At 51.0% G+C, this 18,369-nt stretch overlaps 1 protein-coding gene across 2 annotated transcripts in view; it reads left to right on the top strand.

Moving 5' to 3' along the window:
- Nucleotides 1–18,369, top strand: part of IRAK2 (interleukin 1 receptor associated kinase 2) — a 42,388-nt gene that overhangs the window by 22,164 nt on the left and 1,855 nt on the right. For both annotated transcript variants that reach the window (XM_077276766.1, XM_077276767.1), the window contains exons 9-13: nucleotides 123–229; nucleotides 843–1,035; nucleotides 17,133–17,195; nucleotides 17,278–17,487; nucleotides 17,793–18,195. In XM_077276766.1, the coding sequence (XP_077132881.1) occupies nucleotides 123–229; nucleotides 843–1,035; nucleotides 17,133–17,195; nucleotides 17,278–17,487; nucleotides 17,793–18,195 (976 nt within the window). The remainder of the gene's footprint in view (nucleotides 1–122; nucleotides 230–842; nucleotides 1,036–17,132; nucleotides 17,196–17,277; nucleotides 17,488–17,792; nucleotides 18,196–18,369) is intronic.

Genomic DNA, 18,369 nt, shown 5'->3' with positions numbered 1-18,369 from the left:
ACTATTCTGCTGGTGCAGTCACTGTGTACATACATTACATTGCTGATCCTGAGTTACATCCTGTATTATACCCCAGAGCTGCGCTCACTATTCTGCTTGTGGATCTTCTGTGTATATTTCAGGCTGGACCTGTCCTGGGCTGGGAGAGGCGGCTGGCTGTCGCTGTAGGTCTGTTACATGGTGTCGGTCACTTGCACAATGCTGGGATTTTTCATGGTAACATTAAGAGGTGAGACATTTGTGGGGAAATGAGCCCTTTATGACTTAGTTGTAACACGCAATTGCTCAAAAATGATGCAACTTCGGGAGTTTTTTTTCGAGCTCCAACACCTAGTATAACACATTTGCAGCGGTGCGGGTGTTGTCCGTTCCCCGCTGTGCCGGCGGTGGTCTCTCTGTGCCCCTCAGGTGCCGCACCGTCTTCTCACTTCTCTACCTGCCGGATATCGCCGTGCGCACATCCGCCGCTGATTCCGGAGGTTTCCACATTTTCACTTCTTACATCCTGCGCCTCCATTATTGCTTCCTCATTTTTGGTTCCTTTATGATTAACCCTTTCATGGTCAGAGTTATTGGAATCATAAGAGAAATCCCTGTATATATCAGATTCCCAAATGTCCGAGCCCCCTCCAGTTAGATACCACCTGTGACTATGGCGCTGCACAGAATAAGCTTTACAACAGAATTGATGCCCTGCGGCTCCTTCATTCCCGGGCACTGCCACCACTAACTCTATAAACTGCTGGGAGTTGTAGTTCCAGTAATGAGAAGGGGTCACATGCTGTGCGCTAATACAAGGTGATACATTCCTAGTTAACCCCTTGTTCTCTTCACTTTTTTAGTTCCAACGTCTTCCTGGACGAGGATTTCACTGCGCGGTTGGGCCACGCTGGGACGCGATTCCGTCCTGATCGATCGGCAAATTACACTAATGTGAAGACGCAGGAGCTGCAGAGGTTCCAGCCGTACCTGCCCGACGTGTACCTGCGGAGCGGCCAGCTGAGCGCACAGACGGACATCTTCTCCTGCGGGATAGTAAGTGCCTATGCTATCAGAAGCGGCCCCTGCTTTATGGCACAGGGGTCCTCCAGTGGTGGCCCAGGAGGCGAGGGAATAAAAAGTCCTGCACCCTTCCAATGTGCCTTGGGGCAGAGACTGGAGTCCAAAAAAAAGCAAAAATAGCAGTCGATCAATAAAATGTAAAACTTGTTTTCATCTGGTAAAATCAGATCACAAAAATGGCTCAATCATCAGAGGAAAAATCCCAGAGAAGAATACAGTCAAGGCTGACGCTTTTTGGAAGTGAAACCTCTTAGGAATTACCTAAGATCCAATGAGATCTTGGGGATCTCACAAGTGACCGCACCTCTACACATATGATGAACGGCCTCATTAATAATATCAGTCTGTGTTATGTAAAAGACGGAACAATCCGTCATAATAGAAACATTAGACATTCCGAGGATCTTATTCTGACTAGTGAAGGAGATGAAATCCGTCCATTTGTTTAATCCCGGAGGATACAAAGTATTTAGCCGGGAATCCAGGAGGTAAGAGCCCCCTCAATGTTCTCCCCTCCGACTGAACAATTAACCTTTCGCTACCTAACCCCTTAATGACCGCCAATACGTCTTTTAACTGACCTGAGATATAAGAGAATTTCATCCCCATACAGGAGACAATCCTGCAGCTGTCGGCTGTCCACTATAGCTGACAACTTGCTGCATCGGCCACAATCAGTGTTTGCACCGTCCATATCTGTTTAACCCCTTAGACGCTGCTGTCAATAGTGACCACATCATTATATATGGTTAACAGAGTGTGGCTTCTCCCTCTTTATCCCCATCGGTGCCCTGAGATCATGATTCTGTGGTCCTGATGTTTGCCATGACAATTCACAACCAAATAGCGGCCTTAGAGTCTCCCGGCTACAGCGGCCTGATCAGAAGTTAGCGACCTTTAGTTGGTAAAAATACACTTTTTCATTCCTATCATGTCACTTTGCATTAATTCCTGAAATTAACCTGAAGGGTTAATAATCTACCTGACAGCAGTTTTCAGTATGTCAAGGGGTGCTGTTTTTAAAATGGTATAACTTTTGGGGTTTTACAATATATGGGACCCCTAAAGTCATTTTAAACAAGGATAAGCCCCTAAAATAATAATTTTGGAAATTTCCTGGAAAAAATGAAAAATTACCGCTACATCTTTAAACCTCCTAAAATGCTAACAAAATAAAAGAACATTTTACAAACGGTGCTGATGTAAAGCCGACATGAGGGAAATGATATTTATTAATGTTTTGCTGTGGTATGATTATCTGGATTAAAGGGATAATCATCCAAAGTTTGAAAATTGCTAATTTTTTTACATTTCTGTCAAATTTGTGATATTATTTATAAATAAACACAAAACATATCTACCTAAATTTACCATTATCATAAAGTATAATGTGCCACAAAAAAACAGTCTGAAATCACTGGGATTTGTTGAAGTGTTGCAGAGTTATTACCACATAAAGTGACACTGGTCAGATTTTTAAGATTTGTCTCCGTCACTAAGGGACTAAACAAACTGAAAGTTCCTCTGATCATCTTTGTGTTCTGTAAGAAAATGGCTGGAAACATGGTAAGGTTAATAGCCTTGGAGTTATTGAGCCTCTTCTTCCTCATTGATTCTTTGATGCAGATACTTTGGTGAGATGTAAACACTGGATACAATACACCAAACCTTAAGGTACCGTCACATTAAGCGACGCTGCAGCGATAGCGACAACGATGCCGATCGCTGCAGCGTCGCTGTTTGATCGCTGGAGAGCTGTCACACAGACCGCTCTCCAGCGACCAACGATGCCGAGGTCCCCGGGTAACCAGGGTAAACATCGGGTTGCTAAGCGCAGGGCTGCGCTTAGTAACCCGATGTTTACCCTGGTTACCAGAGTAAAAGTAAAAAAAACAAACAGTACATACTCACCCAGCGTCCCCCAGCGTCTGCTTCCTGACACTGACTGAGCTCCGGCCCTAACAGCACAGCGGCTTTCACTTTCACTTTAGGGCCGGCGCTCAGTCAGTGTCAGGAAGCAGACGCTGGGGGAGGTATGACGCTGGGGGAGGTATGACGCTGGGTGAGTATGTACTGTTTGTTTTTTTTACTTTTACGCTGGTAACCAGGGTAAACATCGGGTTACTAAGCGCGGCCCTGCGCTTGGTAACCCGATGTTTACCCTGGTTACCAGTGTAAAACATCGCTGGTATCGTTGCTTTTGGTGTCAAACACAACGATACACGGCGATCGGACGACCAAATAAAGTTCTGGACTTTATTCAGCGACCAGCGACATCACAGCAGGATCCTGATCGCTGCTGCGTGTCAAACTAAACGATATCGCTAGCGAGGACGCTGCAACGTCACGGATCGCTAGCGATATCGTTTAGTGTGACGGTACCTTTACTGATACAATTAATTGTTTAATTAAATGCTTTTTATCTAATGTGATGAAGTGATCCCATGCCATTGTTTGTGTAATGTATTTATAGATTTACATTCCTCAATGAGGCGTTTGTGGGTGTGAGCCGGGCTCTTTTATTATGCGATTCTCCTGTAATTAAGGCTGAGAAACAAGAGTCCTGAAAGGTTGGGAATTATTTATCTTAGAACTGGCAACAATTCCCGAACATTTGCCTGAGTTGACCATCACTAGTGTTGAGCGATACTTTCCGATATCGGAAAGTATCGGTATCGGAAAGTATCGGCCGATACCGTCAAAATATCGGATCCAATCCGATACCGATACCCGATCCCAATGCAAGTCAATGGGACGAAAATATCGGAATTAAAATAAACCCTTTATAAACTTGTAGGTTCATTCTACATGAAGGAAAACAACTAAGAATATTGTAGGATGTATTGGGGGACGTGGCGGAGACATTAAAGGCACAGAGGTTTAGCCCAATGTAATAGAATAGCAGGATTTTGGGGGTTTTTTATGACGTTCGGCGGTAGAAAGATTTTGACTATGTTAATTTTTTTTTTTATTTTGTCAGATATTGATGTTTCACTACTTCCACGCCCTTCACCTTCTTTTTTACTTCTCCCACACTTTCTTCTTCATTATCCTCATCATCAGCTTCTTTGACATCAACTTCTTCACCTTATTCATCTTCTTCTTCATCTTCTACCTATTATTTTTTTGGTTACATTGTTCATATTCTTTTTATTTTACTATTATCTTCATCATATTCTACTTCTTCATCATATTCTTATTTGTGACAGGCATTCCCGTAGTTGTTATCTATAAAAGTTTGAAGATTACACCTTCCGTTCTGCCTGTCACAAAAGAGTTACATTTGTCCGCGTTCAGTTTGGCCTGCAGCATCAGGCTTTATCCAGGGGCACCACGAGGAGGAACGGACTCACCCCCATACACTGCTTAGTCTTCTTCTGCTTATAATTTAGATAATATTTTTTGCTCTGATATTTAGTGTTATGCTTAATGTTCTTCTGCTCTTTGTTCTGCAGCCTCTTGTTCTTCTGCTTCTCGGTCTTCCAGGTCGTCGTCGTCTCCAGGGTCGTCGTCTCCGGGGTCGTCGTCATCGGGGTGGTCTTCAGGGTCGTCGTCTCCGGGGTCGTCGTCATCGGGGTGGTCTTCGGGGTCATCGTCTCCAGGGTCGTCGTCATCACGGTGGTTGTCGTCTCTGGTGTCGTCGTCATCTTAGGGGTGGTCTTCCGGGTCATCGTGTTTAGTCTCTTGAACTTGGAAATGTAGCAGAAGGTACAAGAAGGCTGAGAAAATGCCGAGAACCAGCTGATGGAACTGGAACTCGGATGGCTACCCGAAGGTCCAAGAGCCAATGGAACTACCGAGGACCAGCTGACGTTACTGGAACCCAGTTACTAAGCAGGAGGTACCCGTGCCTGAAAGCACTACCAAGGACCACCTGACGTTGGTGGAACTCGGATACCCAGAGGGAGGCACCTAAGCCAAAGGCTCTGCCCGGAACCAGCTGACGGTACTGGAACCAGGATGGGGAGCAGAAGGTACAAGAGCAAAAGACACTGCCGAGAACCAGCTGACGGTGCTGGAACCCGGATGGGTAGCCGAAGGTCCAAGAGCCAATGGAACTACCGAGGACCAGCTGACGTTACTGGAACCCGGTTACTAAGCAGGAGGTACCCGTGCCTGAAAGCACTACCAAGGACCACCTGACGTTGGTGGAACTCGGATACCCAGAGGGAGGCACCTAAGCCAAAGGCTCTGCCCGGAACCAGCTGACGGTACTGGAACCAGGATGGGGAGCAGAAGGTACAAGAGCAAGTGTCTGCGTGGCTTTTGCAGGACACGATGCCGGCTGCACAGCAGGGGAACAGCTGGCGGTGCTGAACCCCACTGACACATTGGCTGGTGTTTTTCTCTGTGCAGCTAGCAGTACCGGGCCCCAACTGGCGGTGTTGGAGCCCGGGGTCAGCAGGAGGAGGAGATGGAGCAGAGTGTAGGCCGAAGCCTGCACTGGCGGCAGCTTTTGGGTCTGTTGTGCCTGCGTGGCAGTTGCAGGACACGTTGCCGGCTGCACAGCAGGGGAACAGCTGGCGGTGCTGAACCCCACTGACACATTGGCTGGTGTTTTTCTCTGTGCAGCTAGCAGTACCGGGCCCCAACTGGCGGTGTTGGAGCCCGGGCTCTGCAGGGGGAGCAGAGTGTAGGCCGAAGCCTAATCGAACCAATTTCAAAGGTAACCTTTAACCCCCCCTCAGGGGTTACAAAGTAGAAGAGCCACAGCTTATGCAGCAGTAGTGGTGCACAAGTCAAAGGTTGCTCTTTTAATTTGGCTCCTTGCACACGCTGAATGGAACACGTATAACATTTAGCCCTTTATACAGTCAAACTGTGTTGGAGGCGCGAGTTCCCTTTGTAATGAGACGCAGCACAGATGTCAAGAATCCCACCTTGGTGCTGGGTGCAGCCTCCTGAGCGTTGTTATTTGCTGTACAGGAGTCTGCGCTGTCGTGTTATCCCCTGGCCTAGCGCTGTTAGCGCTGCCCATCTTCTGACCTCATTTAATGTTGGCTGGTGCGGTTCGCGATGCCCATGAATCACAGCCCCGCAGTGTATTGACATAGTTAAAACACTGCGGGGCTGGGATTCATGGCCTGGCGCAGTACATATGTTCGCCTCTCGCTTGGGTTCTTACACCTGCTTCAGACTATGTGGCGTCAGCTGATCCCTTATCGCATGCCACGGCCATGAAGCCGCACAGTCTGAAGAAGGCGGAAGGAGATGAGGGACAGGCGAACTGATGCACTGCTCATGCCCATCAAACACACCCTTGCAGTCCCAAGAAATAAGACACCGAGGGGCGTTGTGTGGGTCAGGGCGGCCGCAGAGGCGCAGGCAGCCAAACAATGATGCCAGAAGACGGGCAGCGCTACCAAGGGGGTTGCAGCGTGTCATTACAAAGGAAAGTCACACCACCGGGACGGTTAAATGGTCACACAGAGGACACATTTTAGACGTGTTTTCCGTTCCACATGTGCGAGGAGAATACGTTTATGAGCCACCTTGCACACATGCAGCATTACCGCTGTACAAGGTGGCCTTAAAAACGTACAAACGCCTGGGGGAGGGGGGACAGGTTCCCTTCAATTTCAGTTCTTGTGTCTGCGTGGCTTTTGCAGGACACGATGCCGGCTGCACAGCAGGGGAACAGCTGGCGGTGCTGAACCCCACTGACACATTGGCTGGTGTTTTTCTCTGTGCAGCTAGCAGTACCGGGCCCCAACTGGCGGTGTTGGAGCCCGGGGTCAGCAGGAGGAGGAGATGGAGCAGAGTGTAGGCCGAAGCCTGCACTGGCGGCAGCTTTTGGGTCTGTTGTGCCTGCGTGGCAGTTGCAGGACACGTTGCCGGCTGCACAGCAGGGGAACAGCTGGCGGTGCTGAACCCCACTGACACATTGGCTGGTGTTTTTCTCTGTGCAGCTAGCAGTACCGGGCCCCAACTGGCGGTGTTGGAGCCCGGGCTCTGCAGGGGGAGCAGAGTGTAGGCCGAAGCCTGCACTGGAGCAAGTTGAAAGGAAACCTTTAACCCCCCCCCCAGGCGTTTGTAGCTGGAAGAGCCATCGTGTACAGCACTAATGCTGGAAAAGGTAAACTTAGCTCTTTTAATTATGGTCCTTGCAGATGCTGAACCTAACACTTATGAAATGTGTCCCCTCACAGCGTTCAACCGTCCGGTAGGTGGAACTTTCCTTTGTCATGTGACGCAGCACAGCCGTCATTTTTACCCCCTTGTCGCCGTGCGCCGCCTCCTCAGCGTTGTTTGAATCTGTCCCGGAGCCTGCGCTGTTAGGTTACCCCTTGGCCATGCACACATTTTGCGCTGCCCGTCTTCTGACATCATTTGCTGTCAGGCTGGCTGCGCCTGTGCGGGTGCGCTGTCCGAGATTCAGCCTCGCGGTGTCGTCTAATGTAATCCCACCGCGGGCCTGGGATCCGTGTCCATGCGCAGTGCATATCCTCGCCTCTCACACCCCTCCCTACGGCTTCTAAAGACTGTGCGGTGTCACGGCCGTGGCATGCTATTAGGGATCAGCTGACACCGAACAGTCTTTAGAAGCCGTAGGGAGGGGAGTGAGAGGCGAGGATATGCACTGCGCATGGCCACGGATCCCAGGCCCGCGGTGGGATAAGTGTTAGGTTCAGCATCTGCAAGGAGCACCACGAAAAGAGGCACTTTTTCCCTTTGCATCATTACTGCTGCACAAGGTGGCTCCTTCAGTAACAAACGCCTGGGGGGGGGGGGGGGGGCAGGTTCCCTTAAATTTAACTTGTTGTGCCTGCGTGGCGGTCGCAGTACACGTTGCCGTATACACAGCAGGGGAACAGCTGGCGGTGCTGAACCCCACTAACACATTGGCGAGGTGTTTGGCTCTGTGCGTACAGCACTTCTGGACGGCAACTGGCGGTGTTGGAGCCCAGGGGCAGGTGGAGGAGGAGGAGGTTGGAGGAGGTAGGAGGGATTGCCACACACACAGCAGGGGAACAGCTGATGTTACTGAACCCCAATAACAGAGGAGGGACTGTTGACTGTGCGTACAGCACTTCTGGACGGCAACTGGCGGTGTTGGAGCCCAGGGACAGGTGGAGGAGGAGGAGGTTGGAGGAGGTTGGAGGAGGGATTGCCACACACACAGCAGGGGAACAGCTGACGTTACTGAACCCCAATAACAGAGGAGGGACTGTTGACTGTGCGTACAGCACTTCTGGACGGCAACTGGCGGTGTTGGAGCCCAGGGACAGGTGGAGGAGGAGGAGGTTGGAGGAGGTAGGAGGGATTGCCACACACACAGCAGGGGAACAGCTGACGTTACTGAACCCCAATAACAGAGGAGGGACTGTTGACTGTGCGTACAGCACTTCTGGACGGCAACTGGCGGTGTTGGAGCCCAGGGACAGGTGGAGGAGGAGGTAGGAGGAGGTAGGAGGGATTGCCACACACACAGCTGGGGAACAGCTGACGTTACTGAACCCCAATAACAGAGGAGGGACTGTTGACTGTGCGTACAGCACTTCTGGACGGCAACTGGCGGTGTTGGAGCCCAGGGACAGGTGGAGGAGGAGGAGGTTGGAGGAGGTAGGAGGGATTGCCACACACACAGCAGGGGAACAGCTGACGTTACTGAACCCCAATAACAGAGGAGGGACTGTTGACTGTGCGTACAGCACTTCTGGACGGCAACTGGCGGTGTTGGAGCCCAGGGACAGGTGGAGGAGGAGGAGGTTGGAGGAGGTTGGAGGAGGTAGGAGGGATTGCCACACACACAGCAGGGGAACAGCTGACGTTACTGAACCCCAATAACAGAGGAGGGACTGTTGACTGTGCGTACAGCACTTCTGGACGGCAACTGGCGGTGTTGGAGCCCAGGGACAGGTGGAGGAGGAGGTAGGAGGGATTGCCACACACACAGCAGGGGAACAGCTGACGTTACTGAACCCCAATAACAGAGGAGGGACTGTTGACTGTGCGTACAGCACTTCTGGACGGCAACTGGCGGTGTTGGAGCCCAGGGACAGGTGGAGGAGGAGGAGGTTGGAGGAGGGATTGCCACACACACAGCAGGGGAACAGCTGACGTTACTGAACCCCAATAACAGAGGAGGGACTGTTGACTGTGCGTACAGCACTTCTGGACGGCAACTGGCGGTGTTGGAGCCCAGGGACAGGTGGAGGAGGAGGAGGTTGGAGGAGGTTGGAGGAGGTAGGAGGGATTGCCACACACACAGCAGGGGAACAGCTGACGTTACTGAACCCCAATAACAGAGGAGGGACTGTTGACTGTGCGTACAGCACTTCTGGACGGCAACTGGCGGTGTTGGAGCCCAGGGACAGGTGGAGGAGGAGGTAGGAGGAGGTAGGAGGGATTGCCACACACACAGCTGGGGAACAGCTGACGTTACTGAACCCCAATAACAGAGGAGGGACTGTTGACTGTGCGTACAGCACTTCTGGACGGCAACTGGCGGTGTTGGAGCCCAGGGACAGGTGGAGGAGGAGGAGGTTGGAGGAGGTAGGAGGGATTGCCACACACACAGCAGGGGAACAGCTGACGTTACTGAACCCCAATAACAGAGGAGGGACTGTTGACTGTGCGTACAGCACTTCTGGACGGCAACTGGCGGTGTTGGAGCCCAGGGACAGGTGGAGGAGGAGGAGGTTGGAGGAGGTTGGAGGAGGTAGGAGGGATTGCCACACACACAGCAGGGGAACAGCTGACGTTACTGAACCCCAATAACAGAGGAGGGACTGTTGACTGTGCGTACAGCACTTCTGGACGGCAACTGGCGGTGTTGGAGCCCAGGGACAGGTGGAGGAGGAGGTAGGAGGAGGTAGGAGGGATTGCCACACACACAGCAGGGGAACAGCTGACGTTACTGAACCCCAATAACAGAGGAGGGACTGTTGACTGTGCGTACAGCACTTCTGGACGGCAACTGGCGGTGTTGGAGCCCAGGGACAGGTGGAGGAGGAGGAGGTTGGAGGAGGGATTGCCACACACACAGCAGGGGAACAGCTGACGTTACTGAACCCCAATAACAGAGGAGGGACTGTTGACTGTGCGTACAGCACTTCTGGACGGCAACTGGCGGTGTTGGAGCCCAGGGACAGGTGGAGGAGGAGGAGGTTGGAGGAGGTTGGAGGAGGTAGGAGGGATTGCCACACACACAGCAGGGGAACAGCTGACGTTACTGAACCCCAATAACAGAGGAGGGACTGTTGACTGTGCGTACAGCACTTCTGGACGGCAACTGGCGGTGTTGGAGCCCAGGGACAGGTGGAAAAGCAGAGGAACACAATGTAGGCCGAAGCCTGAGAAAGTCGAAAGGGAACCTTTAACCCCCCCCAAGGCGTTTGTAGCTGAAAGAGCCAGCTTGTGCAGCACAAAAGATGCAAAAGGAAAAGGTGGCTCTTTTCATCATGCTCCTTGCAAACACAGAACTAAACACTTATAAAATGTGTCCCCTGCAACCGTAAAACCGTCCCGGAGGTGGGACTTTCCTTCGTAATGTGACGCAGCACAGCCGTCATTCCTACCCCCCCGGCGCCGCGCACCCGCTCCTCAGCGTTGTTTGATTCCGTCCCGGAGCCTGCGCTGTTATGTTATCCCGTGGCCAGGCACACTTAGCGCTGCCCGTCTTCTGGCATCATTTGGTGTCTGGATGGCTGCGCCTGTGCGGCCGCGCTGGCAGAGAGCCCGCCTCGCAGTGTCTTCTGATTTAATCCCACTGGGGGCCTGGGATCCATGGACATGCGCAGTGCATATCCTCGCCTCTCACTCCCCTCCCTACGGCTTCTTAAGACTGTGCGGTGTCACGGCCGTGGCATGCTATTAGGGACCAGCTGACACCGAACAGTCTGAAGAAGCCATAGGGAAATGAGTGAGAGGTGGAGGTTCAGATATGCACTGCGCATGTCCATGGATCCCAGGCCCCCAGTGGGATTAAATCAGAAGACACTGCGAGGCGGGCTCTCTGCCAGCGCGGCCGCACAGGCGCAGCCATCCTGACACCAAATGATGCCAGAAGACGGGCAGCGCTAAGTGTGCCTGGCCACGGGATAACATAACAGCGCAGGCTCCGGGACGGAATAAAACAACGCTGAGGAGCCGGTGCGCGGCGCCGTGGGGGTAGGAATGACGGCTGTGCTGCGTCACATTACGAAGGAAAGTCCCACCTCCGGGACGGTTTTACGGTATCAGTGGACACATTTTATAAGTGTTAAGTTCTGCGTGTGCAAGGAGCTAAACAAAAATAGCTACCTTTTCCTTGTGCAGCATTACTGCTGCACAAGGTGGCTCTTTCAGTAACAAACGCCTTGGGGGGGGGGGGACAGATTCCCTTACATTTCAGTTGTTGTGTCAGCGTGGCGGTCGCATGACACATTGCCGGCTACACAGCTGGGGATCAGCTGACGTTACTGAAACCCAATAACACTGGGTCGTATGTTTTGACTGTGCAGACGGCACTTCTGAGCCTCAACTGGCGGTGTTGGAGCACAGGAATTTAAGTTCAGGTGGTAGAAAGATGAACACAACAGGAGACCTGGATAACGTATACAGTGACCTAATTATTTAATCAGGAGGAGGAGTGGCAAATTCCTGCGAGATCCAGGCCTTGTTCATTTTCAGGAAAGTAAGCCGGTCAACGTTATCGGAGGATAGTCGCATGCGACGGTCAGTTAGTACACCACCTGCAGCACTAAAGACACGTTCCGATAATACACTGGCCGCAGGGCAAGACAGCACCTCCAATGCATACTGGCTTAGCTCTGGCCATGTATCCAGCTTTGAGACCCAAAACTTGAAAGGGGAAGAGCCGTCTGGGAGTACAGCAAGAGGGCAAGACATGTAGTCTGTCACCATCTGACGGAACCGTTGCCTCCTGCTGACTGGAGCCGTCTGTGATGGTGTAGACTTTTGTGGGGGGCACACAAAACTGTGCCACAGTTGGGCCATACTGGTCTTGCCTTGGGCAGAGGCACTGCTTCTGCTCCCTCTTTGTGCAGAGCCTCCACCACTGCCTGGACGCACTGAGCTGCTTTGGAATGCAGTAGCAGCACTTCTCTCAGTTGGAATGGAGAAGATGATGGAACTGACCAGTGTGTCTTGGTACTCCCGCATTTTTCGCTCCCGGTTCAACGGTGTGATGAGGCTTTCTACGTTGTCCCGGTAGCGAGGATCGAGGAGGGTGAACACCCAATAATCAGACATGTTGAGAATGTGGTCGATGCGGCGGTCGTTTCTCAGGCACTGCAGCATGTAATCCACCATGTGCTGCAGACTGCCAACTGCCCAAGAAACGCTGTCCCCTGCTGGAGGCGTGATCTCTGCCCGCTCGTCATCACCCCACCCTCGCTGTACACACTGAGTACTGGACAATTCGGTAACTCCCTCCTCTGGACGGACGTCTTCCTCCTCCATTGACTCCTCCTCATCCTCCTCACAAACTGTCCCCTGCCTACGCGTTTGTGAGGAACCACGTGGCGCTGACTGTCCAGAAGATGATGGAAATGGTGAATCCTCATCCTCCACCTCTTCCACAACATCATCCCTTAGCGCTTGCAGTGATTTTTCAAGCAGGCAGATAAGGGGGACAGTCATGCTGACTAGTGCATCATCTGCACTCGCCATCCGCGTGGAATAATCAAAGGGACGCAAAACCTGGCAGACGTCATTCATAGTGGCCCACTCTGTGGTTGTGAAGTCTGTACGGCGCTGACTGCGACTTTTTTGCGCCTGAAGCAGCTGGTACTCCATTACAGCTTGCTGCTGCTCACACAACCGCTCCAACATATGTAACGTGGAATTCCACCTGGTAGGTAGGTCACATATGATGCGATGTTCCGGCAGGCGGTGTCGGCGCTGCAGAGCCGCAATGCGCGCTTTTGCCGTGCTGGAACGCCGCAAGTGAGCACACTCTAGGCGGACCTTGTGCAGCAGTGCATCAAGATCCGGATAGTCCCTCAAAAAGCTCTGCACGACCAAATTGAGCACATGTGCCAGACATGGGATGTGAGTGAGGTTGCCGAGGCCCAGAGCTGCCACCAGATTTCGGCCATTATCACACACTACCATGCCTGGCTGGAGATTCGCTGGCACAAACCACACATCGCTCTCCTGCTTGATGGCATTCCAGAGCTCCTGCGCTGTGTGGCTACGATTCCCCAAAAAAATTAATTTCAACACGGCCTGTTGACGTTTGGCCACGGCTGTGCTCATGTCGGTCGTAACAGGTACACGTTCATCACGGGTCCATGTGGAGGTGGACTGTGACGGCTCCTGCAGCGATGATTCTGAGGAACTGGTGTAAGAGGAGGAGTCAATGCGTACAGAATGGATTCCTGCAATCCTTGGAGTGGGCAGGACACGTCCTGCGCCACTCGCACGGTCTGTACCCGGCTCAACTACATTAACCCAATGGGCAGTGAGGGAAAGGTATCGCCCCTGTCCATGTTGACTGGTCCACGCATCGGTGGTGAGGTGGACCTTGCTACTGACGGCGTTCAGAAGCGCGTGTTTTATGTGTCCCTCCACATGCTTCTGCAGGGCAGGGACGGCTTGCCTGCTGAAGTAAAAGCGGCTGGGCACATTGTACTGTGGGACTGCCAATGACATCAAGTCACGGAAGCTGTCAGTCTCCACCAGCCTGAATGACAGCATTTCCAGTGACAGAAGTTTGGCAATGCCTGCAGTCAGAGCCTGTGCTCGTGGGTGGTTTGACGAGAAAGGCCGCCTTTTCTCCCATGCCTGTACTACCGATGGCTGTAGACTGGGCTGGGAGTGTGTGGATGACTGGGAAAGTGGTGCTGCGGGTGGAATTACAGCGGGTCTCTGGACAACAGGGCCAGAGGTTCTTCCACGGCGATCCTGGGAGGAAGCCGAACCAGCTGCGTGTGAGCTAGAGGAAGAGGCAACACGAGCTGAAGAGGTGGTAGCTGCCGCTGTTGGTTGGCCTACCTCTTCAGTGTGTTTTTCTAACTCCGCCGGGTGCCTGTTGCGCACATGTTTCCACATGTTGGAGGTATTGAGGTTGCTGACATTTCGACCTCTTTTGACTTTTTGATGACACACGTTGCATCTGACATAGCAAATGTCATCTGCAACTGTGTCAAAAAAGGACCAGGCACTGCAAGTCTTGGGAGCGCCCTTTTTGGCTTTTGGAAGAGACATGCTCCTAACGGGTGCCAAAGCGGAGGCTGCAGGATCCGCAGTCTTCCCCCTCCCTCTCCCTCTTTGGGCCGTACGGGGAATCTCTTCCTCAGAGCTGCTCCCACCACCTTCCTGTCCCTCACGCCAAGATGGGTCGAGGACCTCATCATCTACACTACCCTCTGCCCCCAACTGCTCCTCCTGGGTAGTCTCAGCAGCAGAGCACGCACCAGTAAGTGGCACCTGAGTGTCATCATCAGCTGATGCGGCCTGCGATGTGGTGACCGGAGCCACTGGCCCACCCGCCTCTTCAGAGGAAGACAGAAAAAGCTGTTGGGCATCACTGCACCCTGCCTCTTCTTCCATTTCTCCAATGCTGCTTGGCTGGCCCCCTGTTTCCAAGCCAAGAGATTCAGAGAACAGAAGTAGAGACGGCTCCTGTCCTGGGCTCTCTGTCTGCCTGGGCAATTTGGCAGGTGGTGAAGAGACAGATGGCTGCTCTCCAGTGCTCTGTGTCTGAGAGGATGTGGCACTAATGGAAGTTGATGCATTAGCTGCCATCCATCCGACAACAGCTTCAATTTGGTCTTGACGCAGCAGCGGTGTACGGCGCTCGGACACAAAGCTGCGCATGAACGACTGTTGCCTGGTGAAAGTGGGTGCTGATGAGTCACCGGTGCCCGCAGCAGGCACAGAATCCCCACGTCCCCTCCCTGCTCCGCGCCCACGCCCACGCCCACGTGCCTTACTCACTGCCTTCTTCATCTTGGTTGACTGATAAAGATAAGCAGAAAAGTACTAACGGCTTTGTGTGCTTATTCCTGAGCAACTCCTCCTAACAGGTATAAGAAACACTAATTTTCTAAAGTGTGGACTAGACTTTAATATGAGCTAATGTGGCCTACAGAAATGTAAAGTGGTGTCACTGGTGTGTTTGGTGAACTTTATTATTTATTTCTTTTTTGGGGGCTGAACTGACAACAGATAGAGCTGCAGTCACACAGAGACCGTGCAGACAGACGTAAACGGCGCTGCAAGGCCCAAAAACCCTCCTCTACTTTATCCTATGTAGTGTTTTTCCACAAATTAGCTGGAGACGGGTGGAAAGACACTAATAGGATTTTTTTAAATTAATTAGCAGCAGACTACACTACTTGAAAAAAAATTTAAAATTGATTTGGCGGTATGACGCAGTGAACAACCCTGAGCTGGAGACAACCAGGCTACGGCTGCTCACAGACTACAGGGCGAGCTGCAGTCACACGGAGACCGTGCAGACAGCCGTAAACGGCGCTGCAAGGCCCAAAAACCCTCCTCTACTTTATCCTATGTAGTGTTTTTCCACAAATTAGCTGGAGACGGGTGGAAAGACACTAATAGGATTTTTTTAAATTAATTAGCAGCAGACTACACTACTTGAAAAAAAATTAAAATTGATTTGGCGGTATGACGCAGTGAACAACCCTGAGCTGGAGACAACCAGGCTACGGCTGCTCACAGACTACAGGGCGAGCTGCAGTCACACGGAGACCGTGCAGACAGCCGTAAACGGCGCTGCAAGGCCCAAAAACCCTCCTCTACTTTATCCTATGTAGTGTTTTTCCACAAATTAGCTGGAGACGGGTGGAAAGACACTAATAGGATTTTTTTGAATAAATTAGCAGCAGACTACACTACTTGAAAAAAAAAAAAAAAAAAGAACAGTATGAGGCAATGAACCACCCTCCCTGAACTGAATACAACCAGCTATGGATGGCCTATGTGGCTGCACTCAGACTAGAGAGTGGGCTGCACTCACACACACACACACACACACAGACCTTGCAGATCGCTGTGAAAACAGCGCTACAAGGCAAAAGCAAGGTGAATAGTAGGTGAACACAGCGGTTGCTAAATTAGCCTTTGGAAAGCACAAAGAAGCAAATCGCTATCTCTAAACTGTCCCTCAGTCAGCAAACAGCGTCCTGTCACTAACTGAATTCACAGCAGAGTGATCGGAAAATGGCGCCAGCGACTTTTAAACTGCATCATGACATCATTTCAGCAGCCAATCACAGCCATGCCAGTAGTTTCATGCCCTCCATGCTAAACAGGATGTGCCCACACTTGGAATCATTCTCATTGGCTGAATTTCGGAATTTTGAATCTGGGAACTTCCGATTCCGGTATCCGATACGCGGCAAGTATCGGAATCCCGGTATCGGAATTCCGATACCGCAAGTATCGGCCGATACCCGATACTTGCGGTATCGGAATGCTCAACACTAACCATCACTATACAACATAGGGAAATATTTATTAATGAATATGATGAATGCAAAACCTTGTAAATACGATAAAAACGGAAAGAACATTAATTTGATCACATTAGATAAAGCATCTAATTAAACAATTCATCAACTGTGGCAGCAAGTTCTGGTGTATTGTATCCAGTGCTTGTAATACTGTAAAGATATCGGCTGCACCACCGTAAATTGAGACAAAGAATCAATACATAAGGGCTTTTTCACTCATTTTGCCCATGTTCAATGGCTCCATTGGGGTTTACGTCCGGACCCCCCTGCAAAACGGGATTTGGACATATGCACCAACTATAATCAATGTGCGCCCTGATGGGAGGCAGACCCCCATCGGAGAAGACTACGGTTATGGTTTTGACCGGATGAAAATAAAAAGCTTTATATTTTATTAAAGTGTTGGATCTGCTACTGTTTCTGGTTTGTTCTTGCTGTGGAATTTGGATCCTTTGCTCTCTGGACAGGTGACTCTTTCTGCAAAAATCTCCTAAAAACCAAGTGTATTGGATAGAATTGCACCAAACATATTAACAGGGGGAACGATGGACGGTCCTAAAGCCAGAACATAAAATCTGCTGTATGACGACGTCGGACAATCAGGGATTTTTGTTTAATACAATGTGTTATATGATCTTTCAGGTTTTAGCAGAACTCCTGACCGGACTGAAGCCCACCGACCAGGACCGAGACCCCTCGTATCTGGTAGGAACAGCCACACGCAGTTTTGCATTAATTCTGTCCTTTTTATGGATCCACCTAATAAGTCGCCCTCTGTCCCCTCCAGAAAGATCTTATCCTGACGGAGGTGGAGCGGGTGAAATTAAAAGCGGAGTCCGACAGTCCCGGATCGGAGTCTGTGGACCTTCTCTGCGCAAAAGAAATCAGCCAAAAATACACAGATCGAAGACTTGAGCGTTTGGGAAGAAGTTCTGCGATACATTGGGCTTCTGCCGTCTGCCTGTGTCTGACCAAGAAGAGAACTTTATTATCAGAGGTGACGTTATAATAGTATCCCGGACATTATAGTGCGTTACTATGTCTCTGAAGATCTGGTGGTGCCGGGAGTGCGGGGAAAAGAAACATGCACATTAGCTTCCCTCCAGAAGGAATACATTTGTCTCTATAGCATAGGTAAAAGCTTACTGCGCCCATTGCTTTTTCCATAGAGGTTTTTATCTGCTATAGAGGCACATGTCTACCTGCTTGCTGACTGTCTCCAGTGCCATTATACAATACAATTTACTTTTTTATGCCCTAAATCATCTTTAACCCTTATATTATATATTATATCCACAACAGGTCATAACAATGATGGAGAAGGCTCAGGAGACGTTCACGGCCTGTGCGAAGGAAGCGCAGGAGGACGACGCGTCCAGTGCGAATGTTCCCGAGGAGAGTGACGAGTCCTTGTCTGTAGGTTACACCCGTGGAGAAGCGGTGGAGCTGCCCAACAGGTCATCCAAAGCTGTCGGCTCCATGAGCAGCCAATCCGCACCGCCATGTTGCCCAGCGCGAAATGACGTGTTCAAGAGGAGCCCGTGTGAACTGGATGAGTCTGGAAGCTTCGACTTGTACCCTGATGACAGCTGGTACCGGAGCGAGCCGCTATCTGTACCGACCACAGCGTCCTCTGCGGGACATCAGGACAAATCGTGGACCCCAGAAAGGAACATACCCCGAAAATTGGCAAATTCACCAACAGGTAAACTGAAAGTATCAGTCATAACACTATATGGAGAAAAGTATGTGCCCCCCATCACATCCACCTCCTTTTACCGGGTCTTTTCTGACCTCCCATCCTCCATCCATAGACATTAATATAGAGTCGCCTTCTGCAGATATAACTTCACCAAACTGTTCCCTCAAATCTGAAGCT

This window comes from Ranitomeya variabilis, chromosome 8 (genome assembly GCF_051348905.1).
Source record: "Ranitomeya variabilis isolate aRanVar5 chromosome 8, aRanVar5.hap1, whole genome shotgun sequence".
Lineage (NCBI taxonomy): Eukaryota > Metazoa > Chordata > Amphibia > Anura > Dendrobatidae > Ranitomeya > Ranitomeya variabilis.
This window is presented reverse-complemented; position numbering and strand designations above follow the sequence as displayed.